This window comes from Balaenoptera physalus (assembly GCF_965194825.1).
Source record: "Balaenoptera physalus genome assembly, chromosome: 1".
In the NCBI taxonomy this organism is placed as follows: Eukaryota; Metazoa; Chordata; class Mammalia; order Artiodactyla; family Balaenopteridae; genus Balaenoptera; species Balaenoptera physalus.
In genome coordinates, this window is record NC_138882.1 from 128,200,920 (window position 1) to 128,224,480 (window position 23,561).

At 38.4% G+C, this 23,561-nt stretch overlaps 1 protein-coding gene across 1 annotated transcript in view; it reads right to left on the reverse strand.

Annotated features, from left to right (window-relative positions):
* LOC309641369 (uncharacterized protein) overlaps window positions 1–22,853 on the reverse strand; it is a 41,376-nt gene extending 18,523 nt beyond the window's left edge. Inside the window, exons 1-2 of the mRNA XM_082421301.1 lie at window positions 19,851–22,853; window positions 862–1,070 (exon numbers count right to left, since the gene is read on the reverse strand). Coding sequence (XP_082277427.1) covers window positions 862–1,070; window positions 19,851–19,971 — 330 coding nt within the window. The 5' untranslated portion in view covers window positions 19,972–22,853. The remainder of the gene's footprint in view (window positions 1–861; window positions 1,071–19,850) is intronic.
* Between the last annotated feature and the right edge of the window lie 708 nt (window positions 22,854–23,561).

Here is a 23,561-nt window from a genome sequence, read left to right on the forward strand (position 1 = left end):
CAAAAAAAAGGAAACATGAGTAGCACTTTGCCTGTTACAGGCCCTGGAAATGGAGCTCAAGCCTAATTTAATCTGATCTTCAGGGGACCTTGGGCAGTATCTGAGTTTCTTATATAAATTCAGTTAAAAGTGTTCCTGAATACTTAGAAGCTTTTTGTCATTGTGAGTTTCAATTAATGGAATAATGCAGGGGAAAAAAAGTTTTATATTAAAAAAAAATCAATCTTCATACTACAAGAGTTCAGAACCACTATTTTCAGAGCAGTTATGACTGGTGTCAACATGAACATGAATTTGTTAGCTTCATCAGAGAGGAAAGGCTGAACTGGATCCACTGCAGACTGTGAAATGCCACGGAGGCCATGGTCTTTTCTGAAAGCATGTACAGAGTGACCACATGCCGGCCCCATGCGCTATGGACAAATAGAAATATTGGTCACAAGGAAGGCCCTGAATGGATATAAATGATCAGAGCTTTCATCGAAGCTTCTGCTTTCCTTTTCTGCCTTTATCTCATTTAATCCTCACAACAACCCTACATGGAAGTTAATATTATCTTGATATTAAATATGGAGAAACTGAGCCACAGAACTGACCAAGTTCACACAGCTAGTAAATAGCAGAGGCAGAGTCCAAAACTATTTATTTGACTGTGAAGCCTATGTGCATAATGATTAATAAATCAATTAATCAACTACTTTTTGAGCATCTACACTGTGCAAAGATTAAAATAAGTGTATTGTTAGCAAATGTTACATACATTATTGTATTAGTCAGCATTCTCCAAAGAAACAGAACCAATAGGATGTGTGTGTGTGTGTGTGTATGTATATAAAGAGATTTATTATAGGAGTTGCTCACATGAGTACGGAGGCTGGTAAGTCCAAATCTGCAGTGTAGACTGGCAGGCTTGAGACCCAGGAGAAATGATGCTGCAGCTGTAGTCTGAAGACCAGCAAGCACAGGCCCAGGAAAGCTGATGGTACAGGTGAAGTCCGAAGACAGTCTGCTGATGACTTTTCCTCTTACTTGGTTGAGGGTTGGTCTTTTTGTTCTGTTCATGCCTTCCACTGATTGGATGATGCCCTATCACATTATAGAGGGCAATATGCTTCACTCAACCCATTAAAATGTTAATCTCATCCAAAAACACCCTCACGGAAATGCCCAAAATAATGTTTGACCAAATATTTGGGCACCCTATGGCCCAGTCAAGTTGACACATAAAATTAACCATCACAATTACATTTAAAATGAGTCTCTCTCTCAACCCTTTCTTACAGTAACTTTATAATTTATATACTTCACTAGTCTGGGATTTCATACAAGTACTTTTCAGTCTCAAATACTTAAGAACCCACAATTCCCTTTATAGCAATTAGGGATATCATTTACATTTGTATCTCTTATTTTTAAACTTTAAATTAGATTTTAAATGAAGATTTTCAATTACTGTGTCCTCAGGGAACTCGTAAACGTACTAAGACATAAATTTGAAATTAACACTTTCAGGATTAAGCTCCTATCCGATAAAAATTTTACTTAAGTAAAGTGTATTTTTTTTCACATTTACCATATAAATAAAGACAAGAAAAAAATGTCTGAGTCAGGGAAATGAGTACTGAGGAGGCAGAATAGAACAACTTAAATCAGGTGGCAAGAAATATTAACAAAATTACAAACAGCAGTTAATAGAATGTCTGGTGAAAAAGAAAGCAAATCTTAGAGCTATGAGAATGATATCTAGAATAGACAATGAGGTCCTGCCCTCCTGTCTAGAGAGAAGAGTTAGTGTAAGAGTTAGGACTAGGTCTCCCTGAGGGCAGGAATCACATCTTTATGTCTCCAACATGTGGTATAATACAGGCCTTACATAATAGGTGTTCAATAATTTTTTTAAGTTAAAAAAAATGGATATTTGGAGAAAAGTAATCTGGCAGAAGGGAACAGAAGAAAAAAGAAAGGCATGTGATATGGCTCAGTTACAGCCCTATTAGGTACAGAGGCTGAGACTCCAAGACCTCCATGAATCACCAAAGGGGTAGTGTTTACACGAAGACAAGTTCCAAGGCCTGATACGCTTGCTCAGTTCAAGAGATACTTTCTTCCCTATGGCAATAGAACATATCAAAAATTAGTTATTTAGTGGGAGGGAGGGAGACGCAAGAGGGAAGAGATATGGGAACATATGTATATGTATAGCTGATTCACTTTGTTATAAAGCAGAAACTAACACACCATTGTGAAGCAATTATACTCCAATAAAGATGTTAAAAAAAAAATTAGTGGGCTTCCCTGGTGGCGCAGTGGTTGAGAGTCTGCCTGCTAATGCAGGGGACACGGGTTCGAGCCCTGGTCTGGGAGGATCCCACGTGCCGCGGAGCAGCTGGGCCCGTGAGCCACAACTGCTGAGCCTGAGCGTCTGGAGCCTGTGCTCCTCAACAAGAGAGGCCGCGATGGTGAGAGGCCCGCGCACCGCGATGAAGAGTGGCCCCCTCTTGCCACAGCTGGAGGAAGCCCTCGCACAGAAAGGAAGACCCAACACAGCCAAAAATAAATTATTAATTAATTTTTAAAAAAGAAAAAAGATATTTTAAAAAAAAATTAGTTATTTAAGAGCCCCACTGCCTCATCCACCCACTTGGCTTTTTTTCTGAAAAGCTAGTAACTTTTCTAGGTTAATTAAGGAGAATGTTCACTTCCAATTTTTCTTTTCTAATCTTTCTTTCTACCACCTTCAAATATTTGCACTCTGTTTTACAGCTTGAAAAGTCTTTTTTAAAACACGCATATCTAATCTCAGTGCCGATTAGAAATGCAAGGTCAGCTCCACTTCATGTGTAGCATTATGGGAATTCTGATGCAATGAGAAGTCTGACACTCCTTCAAAGCCATAAGAATTCTCCCACAGATATATATATAGCATATATACAAATATATATACAGCAAACCAGACACCTTCACACTTCATAGGGTACATTTTTTCTAGGAAGAAACCCAAAGTTTTATAATCAATATACGTAAAGCACCAATTAAATAAAGCTATCATTTCAAAGCTTTCAGAGCAAGAGCAGAACTTCTGGCCTAGGACTTGGGGTCCAGACCCTTACATCTGAGAAAAATGCCTTGAGATCCTTCAAATTCCAATATCCCGTCTGCAAGAATAAACACAGACAATTGTGTGGACACACAGTCAACTCACTAGAAAGCACATATAGAAGGAGAGATTTCATTAGGATTGAGATGTGGTCAGGGAAGAATGGAAATCATTAACCCCAGGGTTAGAACTCACCTAGTAATTTTCTAACCACTCTCACTAGTGAAATCACAAAGTCATAGACTCTTAGGCTTGAAGGAAGTGTTAACATATCAAGATTCTAGAGCAAAACACTGCATCAGACACAGGACTATCCATATTTTGTTAATTCATTTCTCATGTTTAATAAAATGTATTTGGGAGAAAGCAGGGGGAAAGAGCCTGAAGTTAGCATTTTTTTAAGTTACTGGCAATTTTACTTCCAGTTTGACAGGAAAAAAAAAAAAAAGACAACAAAAACCAACGAAGTACAGTATGAAACATTTAGGAAGATAGTTATTTGGAAACTTCTGTTAAGCGTTTTTTAATGTTTAGGCACGTATTTTGAGACTGCTTTTAGACAACAGAGAAAAAGACAGGATTAACAATCAGGAGGAAGGGAAAATTCCCTGGCGGTCCAGTGGTTAGGACTCTGCACTTTCACCGCCTAGGGTGCGGGTTCAATCCCTGATTGGGGGACTAAGATCCCGCAAGCTGCGGGGCGCACTCGCAGCTAAAAAAAAATCAGGAGAAAGGCTGAAAAAGATCCTATGGACACATGGATACTACTTCTCTATCAAATGTGAACACCATGTCACAACACGTCTCTGCTGGTTCTGGTGCCCACAATGGGGTCTCTGTCCCACTGACATAGGGCAGCTGCCTGATCCCTCAAGCTCTACTAACGCCAACAGAGGCAGGTATTTTATTATAACAGTTCTCTATTTCTTTGTATCAGCTACATTTCAAAAGATGACTTACTTTTTCCCTGGAGTCCGAGACTTTGCTTAAAGAAGGAAGTCATAGATGCTTTGCACTTTAATACTTCCCAAGCTTATTTCCACTAGTCAGCTACTTGGTTACCATCTAAGCCCTTTCATTTAACACTGGACAGATATGGTCCTGATGAGATTTTCCGGAGAATAATGTGCTCTTTGCCTGGGAAAACTGGCTTTAAAAATTATGTCCTCCTTGGGGACTTCCCTGGCAGTCCAGTGGTTAAGAATCCACCTTCCAATGCAGGGGGTGCAGGTTTTATCCCTGGTCGGGCAACTAAGCCCATGTGCCACAACTACAGAGCCCACGTGCCACAACTAGAGAGAAGCCTGCGCACTGCAACAAAGAGCCCACGCGCCACAACAAAAGATCCCGCATGCTGCAACTAAGACCCAATGCAGCCAAAAATAAGTAAATAATTTTTTTAATTATGTCCTCCTTTAGCTCTGAAAATTTATCACTTATGTCTGTGAGATAAAGCAAAGCGTGAAACAAAACACAAATGCCATCCAGGTAACCTTGATTTTCTGGGATAGTCCAAATTTCATGCATTAAAATATAGTATTAAGTGTCAAACAATAGACATTTTGTTAAATAAATTGTAATATATTACACAATGGGCAACTATACAGCCATGTAAAAGATGGATAGAAGAATATGAAATGTAAGATGTAGTATGTGTTTAGGTTAGAAGCCAAGTTATAAAATACTATTAGAGAATAATTCCGATTTTGTAGAGAAAGAGAAAGGACTGAAAAATGTGTATCAAAATAATAATTGTAGTTATATTTGGGTGGTAAGGTTATACATGATTTTTATTTTTTCTTTGAACTTTTCCATTTGCTAACTTTTCTATAGAAGTGTTTAAAAAGATTTAAAATAATTGTAAAAGGAAAACACAGTCGCTATCATACATTTAGCAAAAGATACCTAAAAAAGTAAAAGTTGCTATGTTTCCTATTATCTTCAGTATAAGCCTCTTTTCCATGGTCTTTGAACTCATTCTTGCCCCTTCTTTCTAGTCAAATATACTATTTCCTATTTCTGTAAGACAATTTACCCCAAAACTCAGCAACTGAAAACAACGCACAATTTTATCTCACAGTCTCCATAGGTCATGAGTCTGGGCACAGCTTATCCGGACCCTCTGCTTCATGGTCTCTCAGTCAAGGAGTTAGTCCAGGATCTACAGGTTCAGCTCGGTAAGGATCAACTTCCCAAGCTCACTCCGTGGTTGTTGGCAGCATTCAGTTTCTCACAGGCTGTTGGGCTAAAGACCTCAATTCCTTGCTGGCTGTGGGCCAGAGGTTTCTCTCATCTCCTTGCCACGTGTGCCTCTCCCACTCAGCAGCTTGCTTCACCAAAGCATGCAAGCTAAGAAGACGACAGACAGGATCTGCTCTTAACACGGAAGTCACAGTATTTTTTAACTCAATCACAGAAGTCCCAGCCATAGTCTACTGTCTAGAATTTAGTCATTAAGTCCAGCCCACACTCAAGGGGAGAAGATTGCACCAGGGCACGAATACCAACAGGTGGGAACACTGGGTACCATCCAAGAAGTCTGCCTACCACATCATCCTTTCCAATTAGTCTTTCTGTGATTTCTCTGCTATACCTTTGAATCAGTTCTCTTTTCTATCCCTCAACTCTTTTCCTTCACAGTCTATAAGTTTATAAAAATAAATAACAAAGGTCAAGTTTTCTGTTTTACCCTTTAAGTTTTTAGATAAACTAAATAATTTTAAAATCATATTTTTCTGATGATAAATTGATGGATTTTTTGGTATGTGTATGTCTTTAAGGGATTTTGTATTCCTTTAATGGGAAATAGAAAAACTCTATCACCACGTTATTTATAATACCAGCAAGCTATTTTAAAAATCTAAATTTTCACTGTATATAAACTATGATACGGTCATCAGAGGGAATAATATTTAATCATTGAAATCATGTGGTAGAAGAACATTTAGAACTTCAGAAACACGTATATTGTTAAATTTTTAAAAAATCAAGATCTAAAGCAATATATAGAGTATGATCACTATTTGTTAAAATATACAAGTAAACAAACAGGAATACTACTGGAAGTATGCACACCAAAATATTAACAGTATTTATCTTTGGGTATTAAAATCTCAAGTGTTTTTCTCCCCCTTCACAATACTTACAGAATCTGAATATTTTATTAATACATTATTATTATATTTATTAAATGTTTATTATTTATAAATAATAAGTGTTTTCTTCTTTCCTCTCAACAAAGCAATATCTAGAATTAATATATTTATTGCCTATATTTAATTTATACATGTGACCAATATTATCCACAAATTTCTAGTGGAATCTTTAAATAATCCTTATAGTGCCAAACAATTTTGAAATTCAAGTAATATAAATGGATTTTAAAAGATGTAGACATTCAGAAAGTTACAATGATCTTACATAGTAAGAGAATATTATGTTAAGACTAAAAACAAGAGGGAGAATGAATACTCTAGGATCCTTCCAGATAAAATCTCTTTGGAGAATGAGATGAGTGGAGTATAATAAAGTTTTCAAAGAAATTTTTTTTTTCATGTACTATTTGAGAATCTATTATGTGCAGTGAGATACTTCTATGGCTTTAAATTCAATTAGTTTGGAAACATAAAATCCAAGTTAGCATATAAATTTTCTTGTTTGCTATATTAAATCATTTTTATATATCTAACAGTATTTTCTAATTAATTTATTGAATTTATCTGTAAAACAAACTTTTGATAAAAGTTATTTGCTATTGAATTTTTGGTAAAACAGCCTTTTTTCATTTTTGTCACATTATGGAAAGCAGAAAAAAAATTAAAAGAGAAAGCCCCTCAACATTAAAACATCACCTAGAGAATACTGCTATATTCCAAATTAGGACCCTCCAAAGATTCTGGCAGATAAAATTCATCTGCTTAAAAAAAATTTTTTTTTAATTTTTAAGGGACAAAATAGAAAATGAAGAAAAGAAAAATTAAAGGAGAAATCTCCCAAAGCTTTGCAAGGACAAAGTTGGTCATGTGAAAGTATCTAACAAATATTCTTTCATAAACATTATCAATTTTATTATATCCTACATGACTGTATTTTTATGTAGTCAGTCTTCTTTTAGAATAACATTCATTTTCTAAGTACAGAAATAATATATAATCATTGTAGCGATTTGGACAATAGACAAAGGCACAGGGAAGAAAACAGAAGTCACCCACAATTGTTCTACCCAGATTTTACCATTTTTAATATTTATATTATTACCTTTCTTTCATATTTTTTGCTACCAAAACGGATCCGGAATATAATGTGCCTTTTCTTTTCACTGAACATTATACATTTTCTCATGATATTAAATGTCTCTGAATAAAGTATTTTAATGACATTCCATCATGGTGATGATCTTTGTATCCAATGCTCTGTTCAAGTATTCAAAAATTTTATCAAGTTTTATATCAATATTATGCTACTCTTCTAAATTCATTGATAAAATGTTAGCATGATGTCTTTATGCTCTGCAACAGTTTCTATAAAATAGGAGTTATCTTTTTACAAAACTTAAAAAACTCACCTTGGACTTCCCTGGTAGGGCAGTGGTTAAGAATCCACCTGCCAATGCAGGGGACACGGGTTCGAGCCCTGGTCCGGGAAGATCCCACATGCAACGGAGCAACTAAGCCCATGCGCCACAACTACTGAGCCTGTGCTCTAGAGCCCGCAAGCCACAACTGCTGAAGCCCGCGAGCCACAACTACTGAAGTCCATGTGCCTAGAGCCCATGCTCCACAACAAGAGAAGCCACTGCAATTAGAAACCCGTGCACCGCAAGGAAGAGTAGCTCCAGCTCGCCTCAACGAGATAAAGCCCGCGTGCAGCAACAAAGACCCAATGGAGCCAAAAATAATAAATAAATTAAATAAATAAATTTATTTTTTTAAATTCCTGTAATAAACTATAATGGAAAAGAATATATATATGTACAACTGAATCACTTTGCTGTCCAGCAGAAATCAATACAACATTGTAAATCAACTATACTTCAATAAATTTTTTTAAAAACTCAATGTCTGCCTGGAAGTTTATCAACAATAATAATACATAAATTTATTAAATATTTACTATGTTCCAGATAATATGCTAAGTGCTTTAGGTATATAATCTAATCTAATCCTTACAACAACCTCACAACAAGTAGGTATTATTATTCCCATTTAAGAGATGAGGAAATGGACTATTGGAGAAGTAATTTATCTAATCTGTAGGTGGTGGAACTAGCCTAGCACTCAAGTCTATGTGACTCCAACTCATTTCCTTAACGATTTTGCAATATTCTCTCCCATTGTGAGCCATTTTTCTCTGTTGTTCATTAATGTATTACTTATTTTGATATGTTTACACATATTAACTATTTCTCTCACCCACTGCAGATGAAAGAATCTAACTGAAAAACAAGGAAAAGGAATTTAACGCTATTAGATATAAAAGACTTTACCACCATGTGGTAAGAGGGATAGGCATAGAAAATCCCAGACTTTTCCAAAAATTGAAAATTTATACATTCTAAGATATTTTCTTGCCAAAACAGAATTTTTTTTGAAAATATTTTCTCTTTATAATGGTAACCTCATTATGTTGACATCATTATGGTACCTATGATTCCTATTTTTTTAAAAATGATTAACAGACTATTTTTTAGTACAGTTTTAGATTAACAGAATTGGGCAGATAGTACATAGAGTTCCATACACCCATCCCCCCACCCCTGTAGCCCCTCACACAGTTTCTACTATTATTAACATCTTCTTTTAGTGTGGTTACAATGAATGAACCAATATTAATATATTTTTATTAATTAAAGTCCATAGTTTACATAAAGGTCCAAATTTGTGTTATACACTGGGTTGTACAGTTTATGGATTTTGACATTTATATAATGATGAGTACACTACTATAATATCATACAGAGCAGTCTCACTGCCCTAAAAATCCTCTGTGTTCTGCCTATACATCCATCGCTCCTCCTAACCCCTGGCAACCACTGATCTTTTTTTACTGTCTCCATAGTTTTCCCTTTTACAGAATGTCGTAGAGTTAGAGTCACAGAGTATGTAGCCTGGCTTCTCTCATTTAGCAATATATAGTTCAGATTCCTCTATGTCTTTTCATGGATTGATAGCTCATTTCTTTTTTTTTTTTAACATCTTTATTGGCATATAGTTGCTTTACAATGTCGTGTTAGTTTCTGCTGCATAACAAAGTGAATCAGCTATACATATACATATATCCCCATATACCCTCCCTCTTGTGTCTCCCTCCCATCCTCCTTATCCCACCCCTCTAGGTCGTCATAAAGCACCAAACTGATCTCCCTGTGCCATGCAGCTGCTTGCCACTAGCTATCTATCTTACATTTGGTAGTGTATATATGTCCAATCCACTCTCTCATTTTGTCCCAGCTTCCCCTTCCCGCTCCCCAGGTCCTCAAGTGCATTCTCTACATCTGCGTCTTTATTCCTGTCCTGCCCCTAGGTTCATCAGAACAATTTTTTTTTTTTTAGATTCCATATATATGTGTTAGCATACGGTATTTGTTTTTCTCTTACTGACTTACTTCACTTTCTATGACAGACTCTAGGTCCATCCACCTCACTACAAATAACTCAATTTCGTTTCTTTTTATGGCTGAGTAATATTCCATTGTACATATGTGCCACATCTTCTTTATCCATTTATCTGTTGATGGACACTTAGGTTGCTTCCATGTCCTGGCTATTCTAAATAGTGCTGCAATGAACATTGGGGTACATGACGGTTTTTGAATTATGGTTTTCTCAGGGTATAGGCCTAGTACTGGGATTGCTGGGTCATATGGTACTTCTATTTTTAGTTTTTTAAGGAACCTCCATACTGTTCTCCATAGTGGCTGTATCAGTTTACATTCCCACCAACAGAGCAGGAGGGCTCCCTTTTCTCCACACCCTCTCCAGCATTTATTGTTTGTAGATTTTTTGATGATGGCCATTCTGACTGGTGTGAGGTGATACCACATTGTAGTTTTGATTTGCATTTCTCTAATGATTAGTGATGTTGAGTATCCTTTCATGTGTTTGTTGGCAATCTGTATATCTTCTTTGGAGAAATGTCTATTTAGGTCTTCTGCCCATTTTTGGATTGGGTTATTTGTTTTTTTGATATTGAGCTGCATGAGAAGCTTGTATATTTTGAAGATTAATCCTTTGTCCATTGATTAGTTTGCAAATATTTTCTCCCATTGTGAGGGTTGTCTTTTCATCTTGTTTATGGTTTCCTTCACTCTGCAAAAGCTTTTAAGTTTCATTAGGTTCCATTTATTTATTTTTGTTTTTATTTCCATTTCTCTAGGAGGTGGGTCAAAGAGGATCTTGCTGTGATTTATGTCATAGAGTGTTCTGCCTATGTTTTCCTCTAAGAGTTTTATAGTGTGTGGCCTTATATTTAGGTCTTTAATACATTTTGAGTTTATTTTTTTGTATGGTGTTAGGAAGTGTTCTAATTTCATTCTCTTACATGTACCTGTCCAGTTTTCCCAGCACCACTTATGGAAGAGGCTGTCTTTTCTCCATTGTATATTCCTGCCTCCTTTTTCAAAGAAAAGGTGACCATATGTGCGTGGGTTTATCTCTGGGCTTTCTATCCTATTCCATTGATCTATATTTCTGTTTCTGTGCTAGTACCATACTGTCTTGATTACTGTGGCTTTGTAGTATAGTCTGAAGTCAGGGAGCCTGGTTCCTCCAGCTCCGTTTTTCTATCTCAAGATTGCTTTGGTTTGCGGGGTCTTTTGTGTTTCCATACAAATTGTGAAATTTTTTGTTCTAGTTCTGTGAAAAATGCCATTAGTAGTTTGAAAGGGATTGCACTGAGTCTGTAGATTGTTTTGGGTAGTATAGTCATTTTCACAATGTTGATTCTTCCAATCCAAGAACATGGTATATCTCTCCATCTGTTTGTATCATCTTTAATTTTTTTCATCAGTGTCTTATAGTTTACTGCATACAGGTCTTCTGTCTCCTTAGGTAGGTTTATTCCTAGGTATTTTATTCTTTTTGTTGCAGTGGTAAATGGGAGTATTTCCTTAATTTCTCTTTCAGATTTTTCATCATTTGTGTATAGGAATGCAAGAGATTTCTGTGCATTAATTTTGTATCCTGCTACTCTACCAAATTCACTGATTAGCTCTAGTAGTTTTCTGGTAGCATCTTTAGGATTCTCTATGTATAGTATCACGTCATCTGCAAACAGTGAAAGCTTTACTTCTTCTTTTCTAATTTGGATTCCTTTTATTTCTTTTTCTTCTCTGACTGCTGTGGCTAAAACTTCCTAAAACTATGTTGAATAATAGTGGTGAGAGTGGACATCCTTGTCTTGTTCCTGATCTTAGAGGAAATGGTTTCAGTGTTTCACCATTGAGGATGATGTTGGCTGTGGGTTTGCCATATATGGTCTTTATTATGTTGAGGTAGGTTCCCTCTATGCCTACTTTCTGGAGAGTTTTTATCATAAATTGGCGTCGAATTTTGTCAAAAGCTTTTTCTGCATCTATTGAGATGATCATATGGTTTCTCCTTCAATTTGTAAATATGGTGTATCACATTGATTGATTTGCATATATTGAAAAATCCTTGCATTCCTGGGATAAACCCCACTTGATCATGAGGTATGATCCTTTTAATGTGCTGTTGGATTCTGTTTGCTATTATTTTGTTGAGGAGTTTTGCATCTATGTTTATCAGTGATATTGGCCTGTAGTTTTCTTTATTTGTGACATCTTTGTCTGGGTTTAGTATCAGGGTGATTGTGGCCTCATAGAATGAGTTTGGGAGTGTTCCTCCCTCTGCTATATTTTGGAAGAGTTTGAGAAGGTAGGTGTTACCTCTTCTTTAAATGTTTGAAAGAATTTGCCTGTGAAGCCATCTGATCCTGGGCTTTTGTTTGTTGGAAGATTTTTAATCACAGTCTCAATTTCAGTGCTGTGATTGGTCTGTTTATATTTTCTATTTCTTCCTGGTTCAGTCTCAGAAGGTTGTGCTTTCCTAAGAATTTGTCCATTTCTCCCACATTGTCCATTTTATTGACATATACTTGTTTGTAGTTATCTCTCATGATCCATTGTATTTCTGCAGTGTCAGTTTTTACTTCTCCTTTTTCATTTCTAGTTCTGTTGATTTGAGACTTCTCCCTTTTTTTCTTGATGGGTCTGGCTAATGGTTTAACAATTTTGTTTTTCATCTTCTCAAAGAACCAGCTTTTAGTTTTATTGATCTTTGCTATTGTTTCCTTCATTTCTTTTTCATTTATTTCTGACCTGATCTTTATGATTTCTTTCCTTCTGCTAAATTTGGGGGTGGGGGGGGTTTGTTCTTCTTTCTCTAATTGCTTTAGGTATAAGGTTAGGTTGTTCATTTGAGATTTTTCTTGTTGTTTGAGGTAGGCTTGTATTGCTATAAACTTCCCTCTTAGAAATGCTTTTACTGTATCCCATAAGTTTTGGGCCATCGTGTTTTCATTGTCATTTGTTTTTAGGTAATTTTTTATTTCCTCTTTGATTTCTTCAGTGATCTCTTGGTTATTTAGTAGCATATTGTTTAGCCTCCATGTGTTTGTATTTTTTACAGTTTTTTTCCTGTAATTGATATCTAGTCTCATAGTGCTGTGGTCAGAAGAGATACTTGATACAATTTCAATTTTCTTAAATTTACCAAGGCTTTAATTTGTAACCCAAGATATGGTCTATCCTGGAGAATGTTCCATGATCACTTGAGAAGAAAGTGTAATCTCTTGTTTTGGATGGAAGGTCCTATAAATATCAATTAAGACCATCTTGTTTAATTTGTCATTTAAAGCTTGTGGTTCCTTATTTATTTTCATTTTGGATGATCTGTCCATTGGTGCAAGTGGGATGCTAAAGTCCCCTACTATGATTGTGTTACTGTCGATTTCCCCTTTTATGGCTGTTAGCATTTGCCTTATGTACTGAGGTGCTCCTATGTCGGGTGCATAAATATTTACAATTGTTATATCTTCTTGGATTGATCCCTTGATCATTATGTAGTGTCCTTCTTTGTCTCTTGTAATAGTCTTTATTTTAGTCTATTTTGTCTGATATGAGAATTGCTACTCCAGCTTTCTTTTGATTTCCATTTGCATGGAATATCTTTTTCCATCCCCTTTCAGTCTGTATGTGTCCCTGGGTCTGAAGTGGGTCTCTTGTAGACAGCATATATATGGGTCCTGTTTTTGTATCCATTCGGCATTCAGCCAGTCTATGTCTTTTGGTTGGAGCATTTAATCCATTCACATTTAAGGTAATTATCGATATGTATGTTCCTATTACCATTTTCTTCATTGTTTTGGGTTTGTTTTCGTAGGTCTTTTCCTTCTCTTATGTGTCCTGCCCAGAGACGTTCCTTTAACATTTGTTGTAAAGCTGGTTTGGTGGTGCTGAATTCTCTTAGCTTTTGCTTGTCTGTAAATGTTTTAATTTCTCCATTGCATTTGCATGAGATCCTTGCAAGCATAGAGTAATCTTGGTTGTAGGTTTTTCCCTTTCATCACTTTAAATATGTCCTGCCACTCCCTTCTGGTTTGAAGAGTTTCTGCTGAAAGATCAGCTGTTAACCTTATGGGGATTCCCTTGTATGTTATTTGTTGCTTTTCCCTTGTTGCTTTTAATATTTTTTTCTTTGTATTTAATTTTTGATAGTTTGATTAATATGTGTCTTGGTGTGTTTCTCCTTGGGTTTATCCTGTGTGGTACTCTGTGCTTCCTGGACTTGACTATTTCCTTTCCCATGTTAGGGAAGTATTCAACTATAATCTCTTCAAATATTTTCACAGTCCCTTTCTTTTTCTCTTCTTCTTCTAGGACCCCTATAATTCGAATGTTGGTGCCTTTAATATTGTCCCAGAGGTCTCTGAGACTGTCCTCAATTCTTTTCATTCTTTTTTCTTTATTCTGCCCCCTGGCAGTTATTTCCACCATTTTATCTTCCAGCTCACTTATCTGTTCTTCTGCCTCAGTTATTCTGCTATTGATTCCTTCTAGAGTATTTTTAATTTCAGTAATTGTGTTGTTCAACACTGTTTGCTCTTTAGTTCTTCTAGATCCTTGTTAAATGTTTCTTTTATTTTCTCCATTCTGTTTCCGAGATTTTGGATCATCTTTACTATCGTTACTCTGAATTCTTTTTCAGGTACATTGCCTATTTTGTCTTCATTTATTTGGTCTTGTAGGTTTTTACCTTGCTCCTTTGTCTGTAACATATTTTTTTGTCCTTTCTATTTTTTTTTTTTTTTTAATGGGTGGTGCTGTATTCCTGTCTTACTGGTTGTTTAGCCTGAGACATCCAGCACTGGAGTTTGCAGGCAGCTGGATAGAGACAGGTCTTGGTGCTGAGGTAAGGACCTCTGGGAGGCCTCACTCCAATTAATATTCCCTGGGGTCTGAGGTTCTCTGTTAGTCCAGCAGTTTGGACTCGGAGCTCCCACCACAGGAGCTCAAGCCCGACCTCCGGCCTGGGAAACAAGATCCCACAAGCTTCGTGGTGTGGTTAAAAAAAAAAGAAGAAGAAAGAAAGAAAAAAAGGAGCAGTACAATATCAAAGAATAAAACACAAAATAAAATTAGAAAGATAAAAAATATATTAGGAAAAATAAAACTATAATTGGAACAACTGCAACAAGGTAAAATAAAACCACAACAGAAAAAAGAAAAAAAAGGGTGTGGGGGGGGAACAGGTCAAAAGGAGAGAACAATAACAAAGTATAAAGAATAAAAGAAAATTAGAAAAATAAAGATTTATTAGGAAAAATAAAAATATAAAAGAATCAACAACAATGAATCAACAAGGTAAAACAGAGCCCCAATCTAAAAGAGGAAAACAAAATAAAAAAACCTTAGCTATGGAGACAGAGTTTAGGTGGGGGTGGAACTTAGGCAGGGGCGGGGTTTAGGGTGGGGTGAGACCTAGGCGGGTGTGGAGGTGACGTTTGAGCGTGGGGTGGGGCCTAGGCTAAGGATCCACAGAGTCCGAAAATTCCCTGGGGGCAGGCCCAGGGCAGGGCAACGTTCAAGTGTGGGGCAGAGCCTCTACTTAGGACCTGTGCCCAAGGGGAGAGGCAGCATGTGGAAAGGAGGGCCTCTGAAGTGTGGGGTTCTGGAGTTTGGAGATAAGGCCCTGAGGGAGGGTGTGTGGGTGGGGTTTAGGCCCAGGGCGTTGGAGGGGGGTCTCCTAGTGTAGAGGTGGGGTCCTGGGTGGGGGTGTAGGGGCGAGGCTTGGGCTCTGCATGTCAGGAGGGAGGCTCCGAGGGCAGAGGATTAGGCCTAGGAGCCCAACGGGCTCCCCGGTGCCTAAGTAGACAGGAAACGCACCGGCCATGTTCCGTTCGTTCCTTCGTGCCCCTCCGCCACCATCTCCTCCAGGGTCTCCCGTCCCCACTGGACTCCTAACCGTGGGTGGGTCCCACTGGGTGTAGGAACTCCTCCCCTCCCCCAGCCATCCCTCAGGGTGCCGGTCCTGGAGGTCTGGCCTTTACTTTGCTCCCCCTTCCCTCCCACTCCCTCAGAACCCACGAGGCTGGAGGGGGTGGGCAGAGGATCAGGCCTGGGATCTCAGCAGGGTCCTGGGGGCCCAAGTGGGCAGGGGAAACCTGGCCACGCCCCCTTTTGATCCTCTGCCCTCCCAGTGGTCCTCCAATTCCCCCCTTCGGGGGTGGGATCCCTTCCCCTCCCCCAGTGGTCCCTCAGGGGCACCAGTGCCGTCCCACCTCCACTTCTCCTTCCCCTTCACTCCCCCCCCACACACCACGTCCTACCCTGTCGCTGGGGGTTCCTCCCATCCCCTTAGGTGTCCATGGTCCCCCACCAGTGCCTGGTAGGTGCCCTAGTTGTGTGGAGACACAAATTTCCCGTCCTCCTAGTATGCCACCTTGACTCCGCCTGCAAAATGGAATTCGAAGGGCAATGCTTGTTCTGTAGTACATTAAATTATATAGCAATGATATTATCACTCACCTTTATATCTTAGATCCAAGAGATTTGCAGCAGCATGAATTTCTCAGTGTATGGGACATTTAAAACATAAATTATCTACAATTTTTTAAAGCAAAAGTCAAAATACCGGGCTTCCCTGGTGGCGCAGTGGTTGAGAATCTGCCTGCCAATGCAGGGGACACGGGTTCAAGCCCTGGTCTGGGAAGATCCCACGTGCTGCAGAGCAACTGGGCCCTTGAGCCACAACTACTGAGCCTGCGCGTCTGGAGCCTGTGCTCCGCAACAAGAGAGGTCGCGGTAGTGAGAGGTCCGCGCACCGCGATGAAGAGTGGCCCCCACTCGCCGCAACTAGAGAAAGCTCTCGCACAGAAACGAAGACCCAACACAGCCAAAAATAAAAAATAAATAAATAAATAAATTTATTTTTTTTAAAAAAAGTCAAAATAACTATTATGAGAATGGCTGAACTAGTACCTCAACAATCAAACAATCAGGGATGGAATTATACTAACCAAGAGTCAGTGACTAAAATAATTAAAAGAGAATAAGTATACACTTAGATCCGTTCTTAGCACAAATAAAGGAAAATATCACTAGCATTTAGCATTGCTTGTAAAATCCAATTTGGAAAGTAAATATGTAATTCATTGAGAAGATGCTTTAGCATGAACAACAGGGAGGCAAGAAAGCCATTTGCTCATTTAGATGAATTAGGAGCCTATAGTTCCTTAATATGATTTGTCTATATCCTTTGCACTGAGATCCTCTATAATAATGAAGTAAGCCTAATAAAAGTCCACCTTTTATATAGGAACAAGGAATTTTTTTAAAGAAAATTGGAACATTTCAATCACCCAAAAAGTAAAATACAATTGAAACAAAAACACAGTGGATGGCTGCCCACTGAGTCCCAAACTAAAAACAGCCCTGATATGTCCCATATCACCAAAGAGAAATGCAGAAAAAGGAGTATACCAGTAAGCTGCCTTCTACCACACACCTCAACAATTAATCTATGAAGCTCACTTTTGCTTCATATCTTCAAGAATAAACCCTCTAATGTAGATGATTTGTCTTAAGGCAATGGAATGTGCTTGAATGGTACTCTTTTATCCTGTGTCCAATATTTCACCAACTTTCACATAAACCTCTACAAAAGATGTTAACTATTTCTTATTCACTAAACTACTGATTTTATTTAAAAGCAGAAGTCATGGAAGCACAGATAAAGGAAAAACAGTTTACCAAGCTATGTAAATACATTCTGGCTATCTGCTTACTATGCATCATGCCAAAAAAGGCTGGACAGATTTTTACCAATTAGGGAAGTAGGTTGGGTTGACCTGACTTAAATAGTTTATTGGTGGTGGCAAATATTTTGGATTGGCATGCTCAACATCTATTCCAATAACCTTGTGTTATCCTTCTGATACTGCATTAGCCAAAAAGCTTTTATTTTCCCCAAGTTCCCTAGAGGCTACGGGTTCTGGATATGATTTAAGTTCTGCCAATCGCATGCACTTAAGACTTGAATTCAGAACCAAGTTAATTGTGAGAGAGGCAAGGCATGTGGCATCATTTGTGCCGATGCAGATACAGCAGAAGTGGTATGGCCCCAGAGTTGGTACTATTTTATCAGAAGCAGCTTTCTGACCATGGCAGCAGCTCCTTTAGCAAACCAATTGGGCAGCAAGGCTTTGGGAATTTATCCTAGTGTCTGCCTACTCAGCTCAGAGTCTTCTCTCCAATCCTTCTAACAATTCTGGGGCCTGTTTAATAATCTATAATAATCTCTTTCTGCTTAAAGCAGATACATCAGAGTCTGTTCTCTATAACTGAATCCTAATAGGATGATTTACAGAAAATTCAGCTTAGAGGGGCCCAGGGACAATGAGGTCCCAGATCATCAATCAGGAGAGGCATATTCCCTCCGGAACAATTGAGACTGATGCTCGAAATGGAGATTGTTTATGCCCTCAAGGAGATGAGCCATAACCCTCCTGATCCCAGAAAATGAGGCACAGGATGCTGACTCCTGTGACCGTCAAACAGGAGACATGGTCTCTCACAGGCTACTGAAATTCAAGTCCAGCATTTGGTTGGGATATTTGGTTCCAACAAGGAGGAACATGCCATACCTAATAAAACACTGTGAACACAGAAAACAAACAGTGATGCAAAAATAAGCCACAAATCAGCTATGTTAAGGAATCTAACAATAGTTTATTGCCCATCATTTACCACCTAATTAAGCATCCATGCTATTCCTGGAACCAATTACTAATCTCTAGAGATTATGAAATCCTTATTATCAAAACAACATGAAGAATTTGGACATTTAGGGGACTTCCCTGGTGGCTCAGTGGTTAAGAATCCGCCTGCCAATGCAGGGGACATGGCTTCCATCCCTGGTCCAGGAAGATCCCACATGCCGCGGAGCAACTAAGCCCGTGCGCCACAACTACTGAGCCTGCGCTCTAGAGCCCACAAGCCACAACTACTGAAGCCCGCGCACCTAGAGCCCGTGCTCCGCAACAAGAGAAGCCACCACAATGAGAAGCCCGCACACCGCAACGAAGACCCAACGCAGCCAAAAATAAAATAAATAAAATAAATTTAAAAAAAGAATTTGGACATTTAAAATAAGATCAGTGCTTGCAGCAGGGCTTTTCAGTAGGTCTAGTAAAGGGAAATTTTCTAGAAGCCCCTGATTTCTTTCAACTTCCCATTTGCTTTTATATCTCTGCTATTCCCTGTGAGCCTCTGTTATACCATGACCAGTTATAAAGCCCAGAGAAAACATTTTGAATTGAGGGTGTTGATTTGTGATTCAGCTGCTTCTCTCATGGGCAGCTCTACCTCATACAGCAGCAGAAAATCATTCATATATACCCTGGACCTGAATTGACAGGTATGATTGATAAGAAAGCAATTCTATATTACTATAATGATATGAAACTATTTCAATTCCAACTTTAAAAACTCTTATTTCTAACAAAGGTCACTTAACTATAGTTAATGAGTCTTTCAAGAATATCAGGTGATAATAGAGCTAATATATAATAAGTAAGAAGGAAATATCCTATGATAAGACCAAAGGACTTGATTTACCTCAAAAGTATTGGTAAATTATTTAAATGTGAAAAAATCAGAGAGAAGAAAAGTTAGTTCAAGTGATAGCTGTTGAAACAGTAACATATGAATCAATGTCTAGCCAGAATTCTATCTCAATGGAAACAAGGTTTTCAGTGATGTGAATCATCCACATATTAAGTACTAAGTCCAAAGAGGCTCAACTTGTTTTATTTATTCATGCAAAGAATAAATAAATTCACAATTAACGGTTTGCTTGAAACTTATTTAAAAATTTTGAAGCATGAATGAGGTTTTTAAAGTTTTTAATGTACCTATTTAATTTTATGCTTGGTATGAAGCCATCTATGACTTTCACAGGATATTAACCATAATTACCTCTGCAGCATTTCAGTGCTCAGTCATTTCTTTGCCTCTCAGGTCTAGAGGATCATTGGTTGGTTTTGTAGAATTAGTCATTCACTCTGAATACTCTCTGAAACCGCATGATGTAATCCCCAAGAGTCGGAGGAGAAGTTATCTGGCTATCAAAGACACTTTAGCTGTCAAGGGGCTATGCTTATTCGGATCACAGAAGAGCTCAAAAATCAGATCGTGGACAAGTCAGAATGGATACAACAAAAATATAACAAATACCTGATTTGCTATTCAGGTTCACATAAGAGGAAGATAGACTCGAGGTAGCAACCAAGGCAGGCAATGCCGCATACTGAACAGCCAAGATACATTTTTTAAGTTGCCTAGTGAATTCTGCCATATAGGACAAGGAGATAGTGGAGAGTTTTTATCAGTGAAATAAGCATTAGATCACCTGGAGCAATCTTTGTGGAAGCTAATGAATTTATATTTAAATATTAAGCCAAGGTTATTAACAATGTTTATTAAGAAAATCAAAAAGGATAGCCACAGACATACTCTTTGGAATTTTAGAATAATCACTCTTGAAAATGCCACCTGTCTCTATTTCAGTCAGTATACCTTCCCACTTCAGAATTTCCTTGGACCTCATTTCAATAAAAATTCAATAAACATATCTAAATTACACATGAATATGTAATCCCCTGGAAGGAACATGATTGATTTAATTTTTTAAATCACCACAGTTACAAATAGTCTTACTTTCAGTTTAATATTGAGGGAAGCCTCACAGATATTCCCTACTCATCAACTCATAAGTTAATATGTTGAAATTGACCACTCATGTATAGAAAAGAATTGAGTAGGGAATACGTTCAGGGAATTTATAATCATCTGTATAAACTCTCCCCTTTGGCATATAAATTGAGTTTTAGTCCAGAAATAAGCCTTCTGAAGCCATATAACTTACCAATTCATTTCTCAGAACTGAAGTATCTTAGAGTCTTAAAAATGGTTAATGATAAGATTCCATGCTCCATGAAACCTCAAATGCTAATGACATTTTCAAACAGTAAGTGGCATGCAGAGCATTTGATAACAAGCTGCTACTTTTTTTTTTAATTTGTTTCATCCTATTAAAAACAAGCTTGAAGAACACAGCAATCACCCCTTAATAGTTTACTGAAACATAAACAATAATGACTCCAGAAGCAAAATACCACAGCCCAAGTCAAAACAACTAAACCATGAAATCACTTTAACTAGAAGAAGCTTTGAAGGATTTCTAAGGCCAGTCTTTATTCTCCAAAAAATGGTCAGGACCTTTCTTTCCTTAATCTTTTTTTTTTTTTTCAGTCAAACTAGCAAGAAATTATTATGCCAGTGACTATAAAAAAATCCAGACATTACTAATTATAATTTTTAACCTAAAGAACCATTAAAATCCTTCAGCATATGGTTTCTAACCTAAAAATCTGTCACTTAGCCATTTAAGTCTACTTCTTAGCCTGACCTCTGCATAGTCGCACCCTTACTCAGGCTGACAAGAGCAGTTAACTGGATCTATAACCTTGTTCCCCAAGTTTTGATCCCCTCTACATCTTTCTTCAGTTGAGTGACTCAGAACATTGCTCTGGTAAGGTATTAACAGGATCAATTTTACAGAGAGCTCAGGACTTAAACTCAAAACTAGGTTCAAATCCTGCCACTAACCAAATATATGTCCTAGAGCAAGTTATTTAATTGCTTTAGACCTGTTTCTTCATCTTTAAAATGGGGATAATCTTTACCTACCTTGGGGGGTTGCTGAGGATTAGGTGAGGTGATCTGTTTCCTGCGGCTGGACACACAGTAGGCACTCAACACACATTTGTTGAAATTCCTCATCAATAATTACTTTTTTAGTGCTTGATATATACAAGACTCCATGATAAGTGCTGGGGATACAACTATGAGAGAGACGTTAACAATCCCACCCCCAAGAAGCTGACATTAAAGTGGGGAACATAGAATAAAAACAACCTAATAAAATAATCACAAATAATGATGTGTTGTGATGGAAACAAACAAGGGCTGAGATCAAGAATACAGAGAATAAGTGGAGGGAGAAGGTCAAAAAAGCCTTTTCCGAACAAGTGGCATTTAAACAAACAACAGAAAGATGACAAGGACATAGCTGTGCAAATAGGAGGAAGGGTGTTCAAGGCAGAGAAAATAGCAAGTGAAAAAGATCTGAGAAAGGTAAGAGCTTGGAAGTCAAAAGAAAGTTTAATGTAACCAGAGCACAGAACTAGGGGGAGTATGGCAATGGGGTGGGCAGGGCTTAGGAGGCCACCGTATGGAGCTTGAAAGGGAGTGATGTGATCCCATTAACATGTCATTTGCCGGTGTCCCAGCCAGGGGTCACATGCTAGTTCAGGTCAGCCTCCCAAGTGCAGAAGCAAGGATTCCCCCATGCATCACCAGCTGTTCAAGAGACCATCTCTCTTTTCTAAAGCTTATGTGTCCCTTTTAAAAAAGAGCCTGGGGGGACTTCCCTGGCAGTCCAGTGGTTAAGACTCCATGCTTCCACTGAAGGGGGCATGGGTTCGATCCCTGGTCGGAGAACTAATATCCAGCATGCCATGTGGTATGGCATGAAATGAAATGAAATGAAAAAAATAAAATAAAATACAATGCCTGGGAATAAGGCAGGCACAGGGATAAGCCAGAGGTTCTAGCCGATGGGGTGACATTCCTGCTAGACAACAACAGGCAAGACTGCTGACAAACAATATCCTCACCGAACATTGATGACAGAAACAAATAGGGGATGGGAAGAGCTGCTTCTGTGAAGGCTGGTGCTCTCTGGTCAACGACTCAAGCTTCCTCACAGGTCTTGGGTGTTCAAACACCACCCCTCACTATGGGTCTTACTCCCTCTGTGCCGTGATGAAAGATCAGGAATCTTTTGAAGACTTTTGTTCCTGTTGGTCTAAACACTCCATCTAACCATGATGTGCCTGCAGGAAAACAAGATACCAATCTCCTCTGTTTGGGCCTTTAAAGACATTTCTCTCTCTCTCTCTGCCCTTCCTACACACACACACACAGTTTAGCCTTCACAGCCTTTAGTCTACACCTAAGAGATTTCTTCATCTTGCCTCCTTCCTTCTATTTCTTTCACAGTAGACTCTGTGGGCCTTTTAGTAGAAGCTGAATCATCCAAAAAGTAGTGTCCCTTCCCTCAAAGACAGAAAAGAGCTTAATGTCAAACCCTTCCAGAGAAGAAAAAATGAGGCACTGACACTTTCATTTTTTTTTTTTAAGTTTAATTTTTTTTATTTATTTATGGCTGTGTTGGGTCTTCGTTCTGTGCGAGGGCTTTCTCTAGTTGTGGCAAGTGGGGTCCACTCTTCATCGCGGTACACGGGCCTCTCACTATCGCGGCCTCTCTTGTTGCGGAGCACAGGCTCCAGACGCACAGGCTCAGTAATTGTGGCTCACGGGCCTAGTTGCTCCGCGGCATGTGGGATCTTCCCAGACCAGGGCTCGAACCCGTGTCCCCTGCACTGGCAGGCAGACTCTCAACCACTGCGCCACCAGGGAAGCCCCGATACTTTCATTTTAAAGGATGCTGAACACTCATGTCCTGCAGCAAACGTTTTCAGAGCACTCTTGTTACCGGGCAGCGCAGAGCCTGTTGGAGCAGCCACTGGAGAAATGACATGTGGATGAAATAGGTGACAGTGAAACTGGAAAGAAGTGGATGTATTCAGGAGGCATTTTAGGAAATACAACAAAAAAGGACTTGCTGCTGAATTAGACACAGTAGGTAAAAGAGCAGTGAGGTGAATTATGAGCCACTCCCTGTCACAGAAATTGAGGAAAATAAGATTTCTAAGAAAAATCTAATGTTTCATGCTAGACATGTTAGAGTTTTGACACACCAAGTGGAGATGTCAAGGAAGCAGTTGAATATCTGAGTACAGAGCTCAGAAGAGAGGCCCA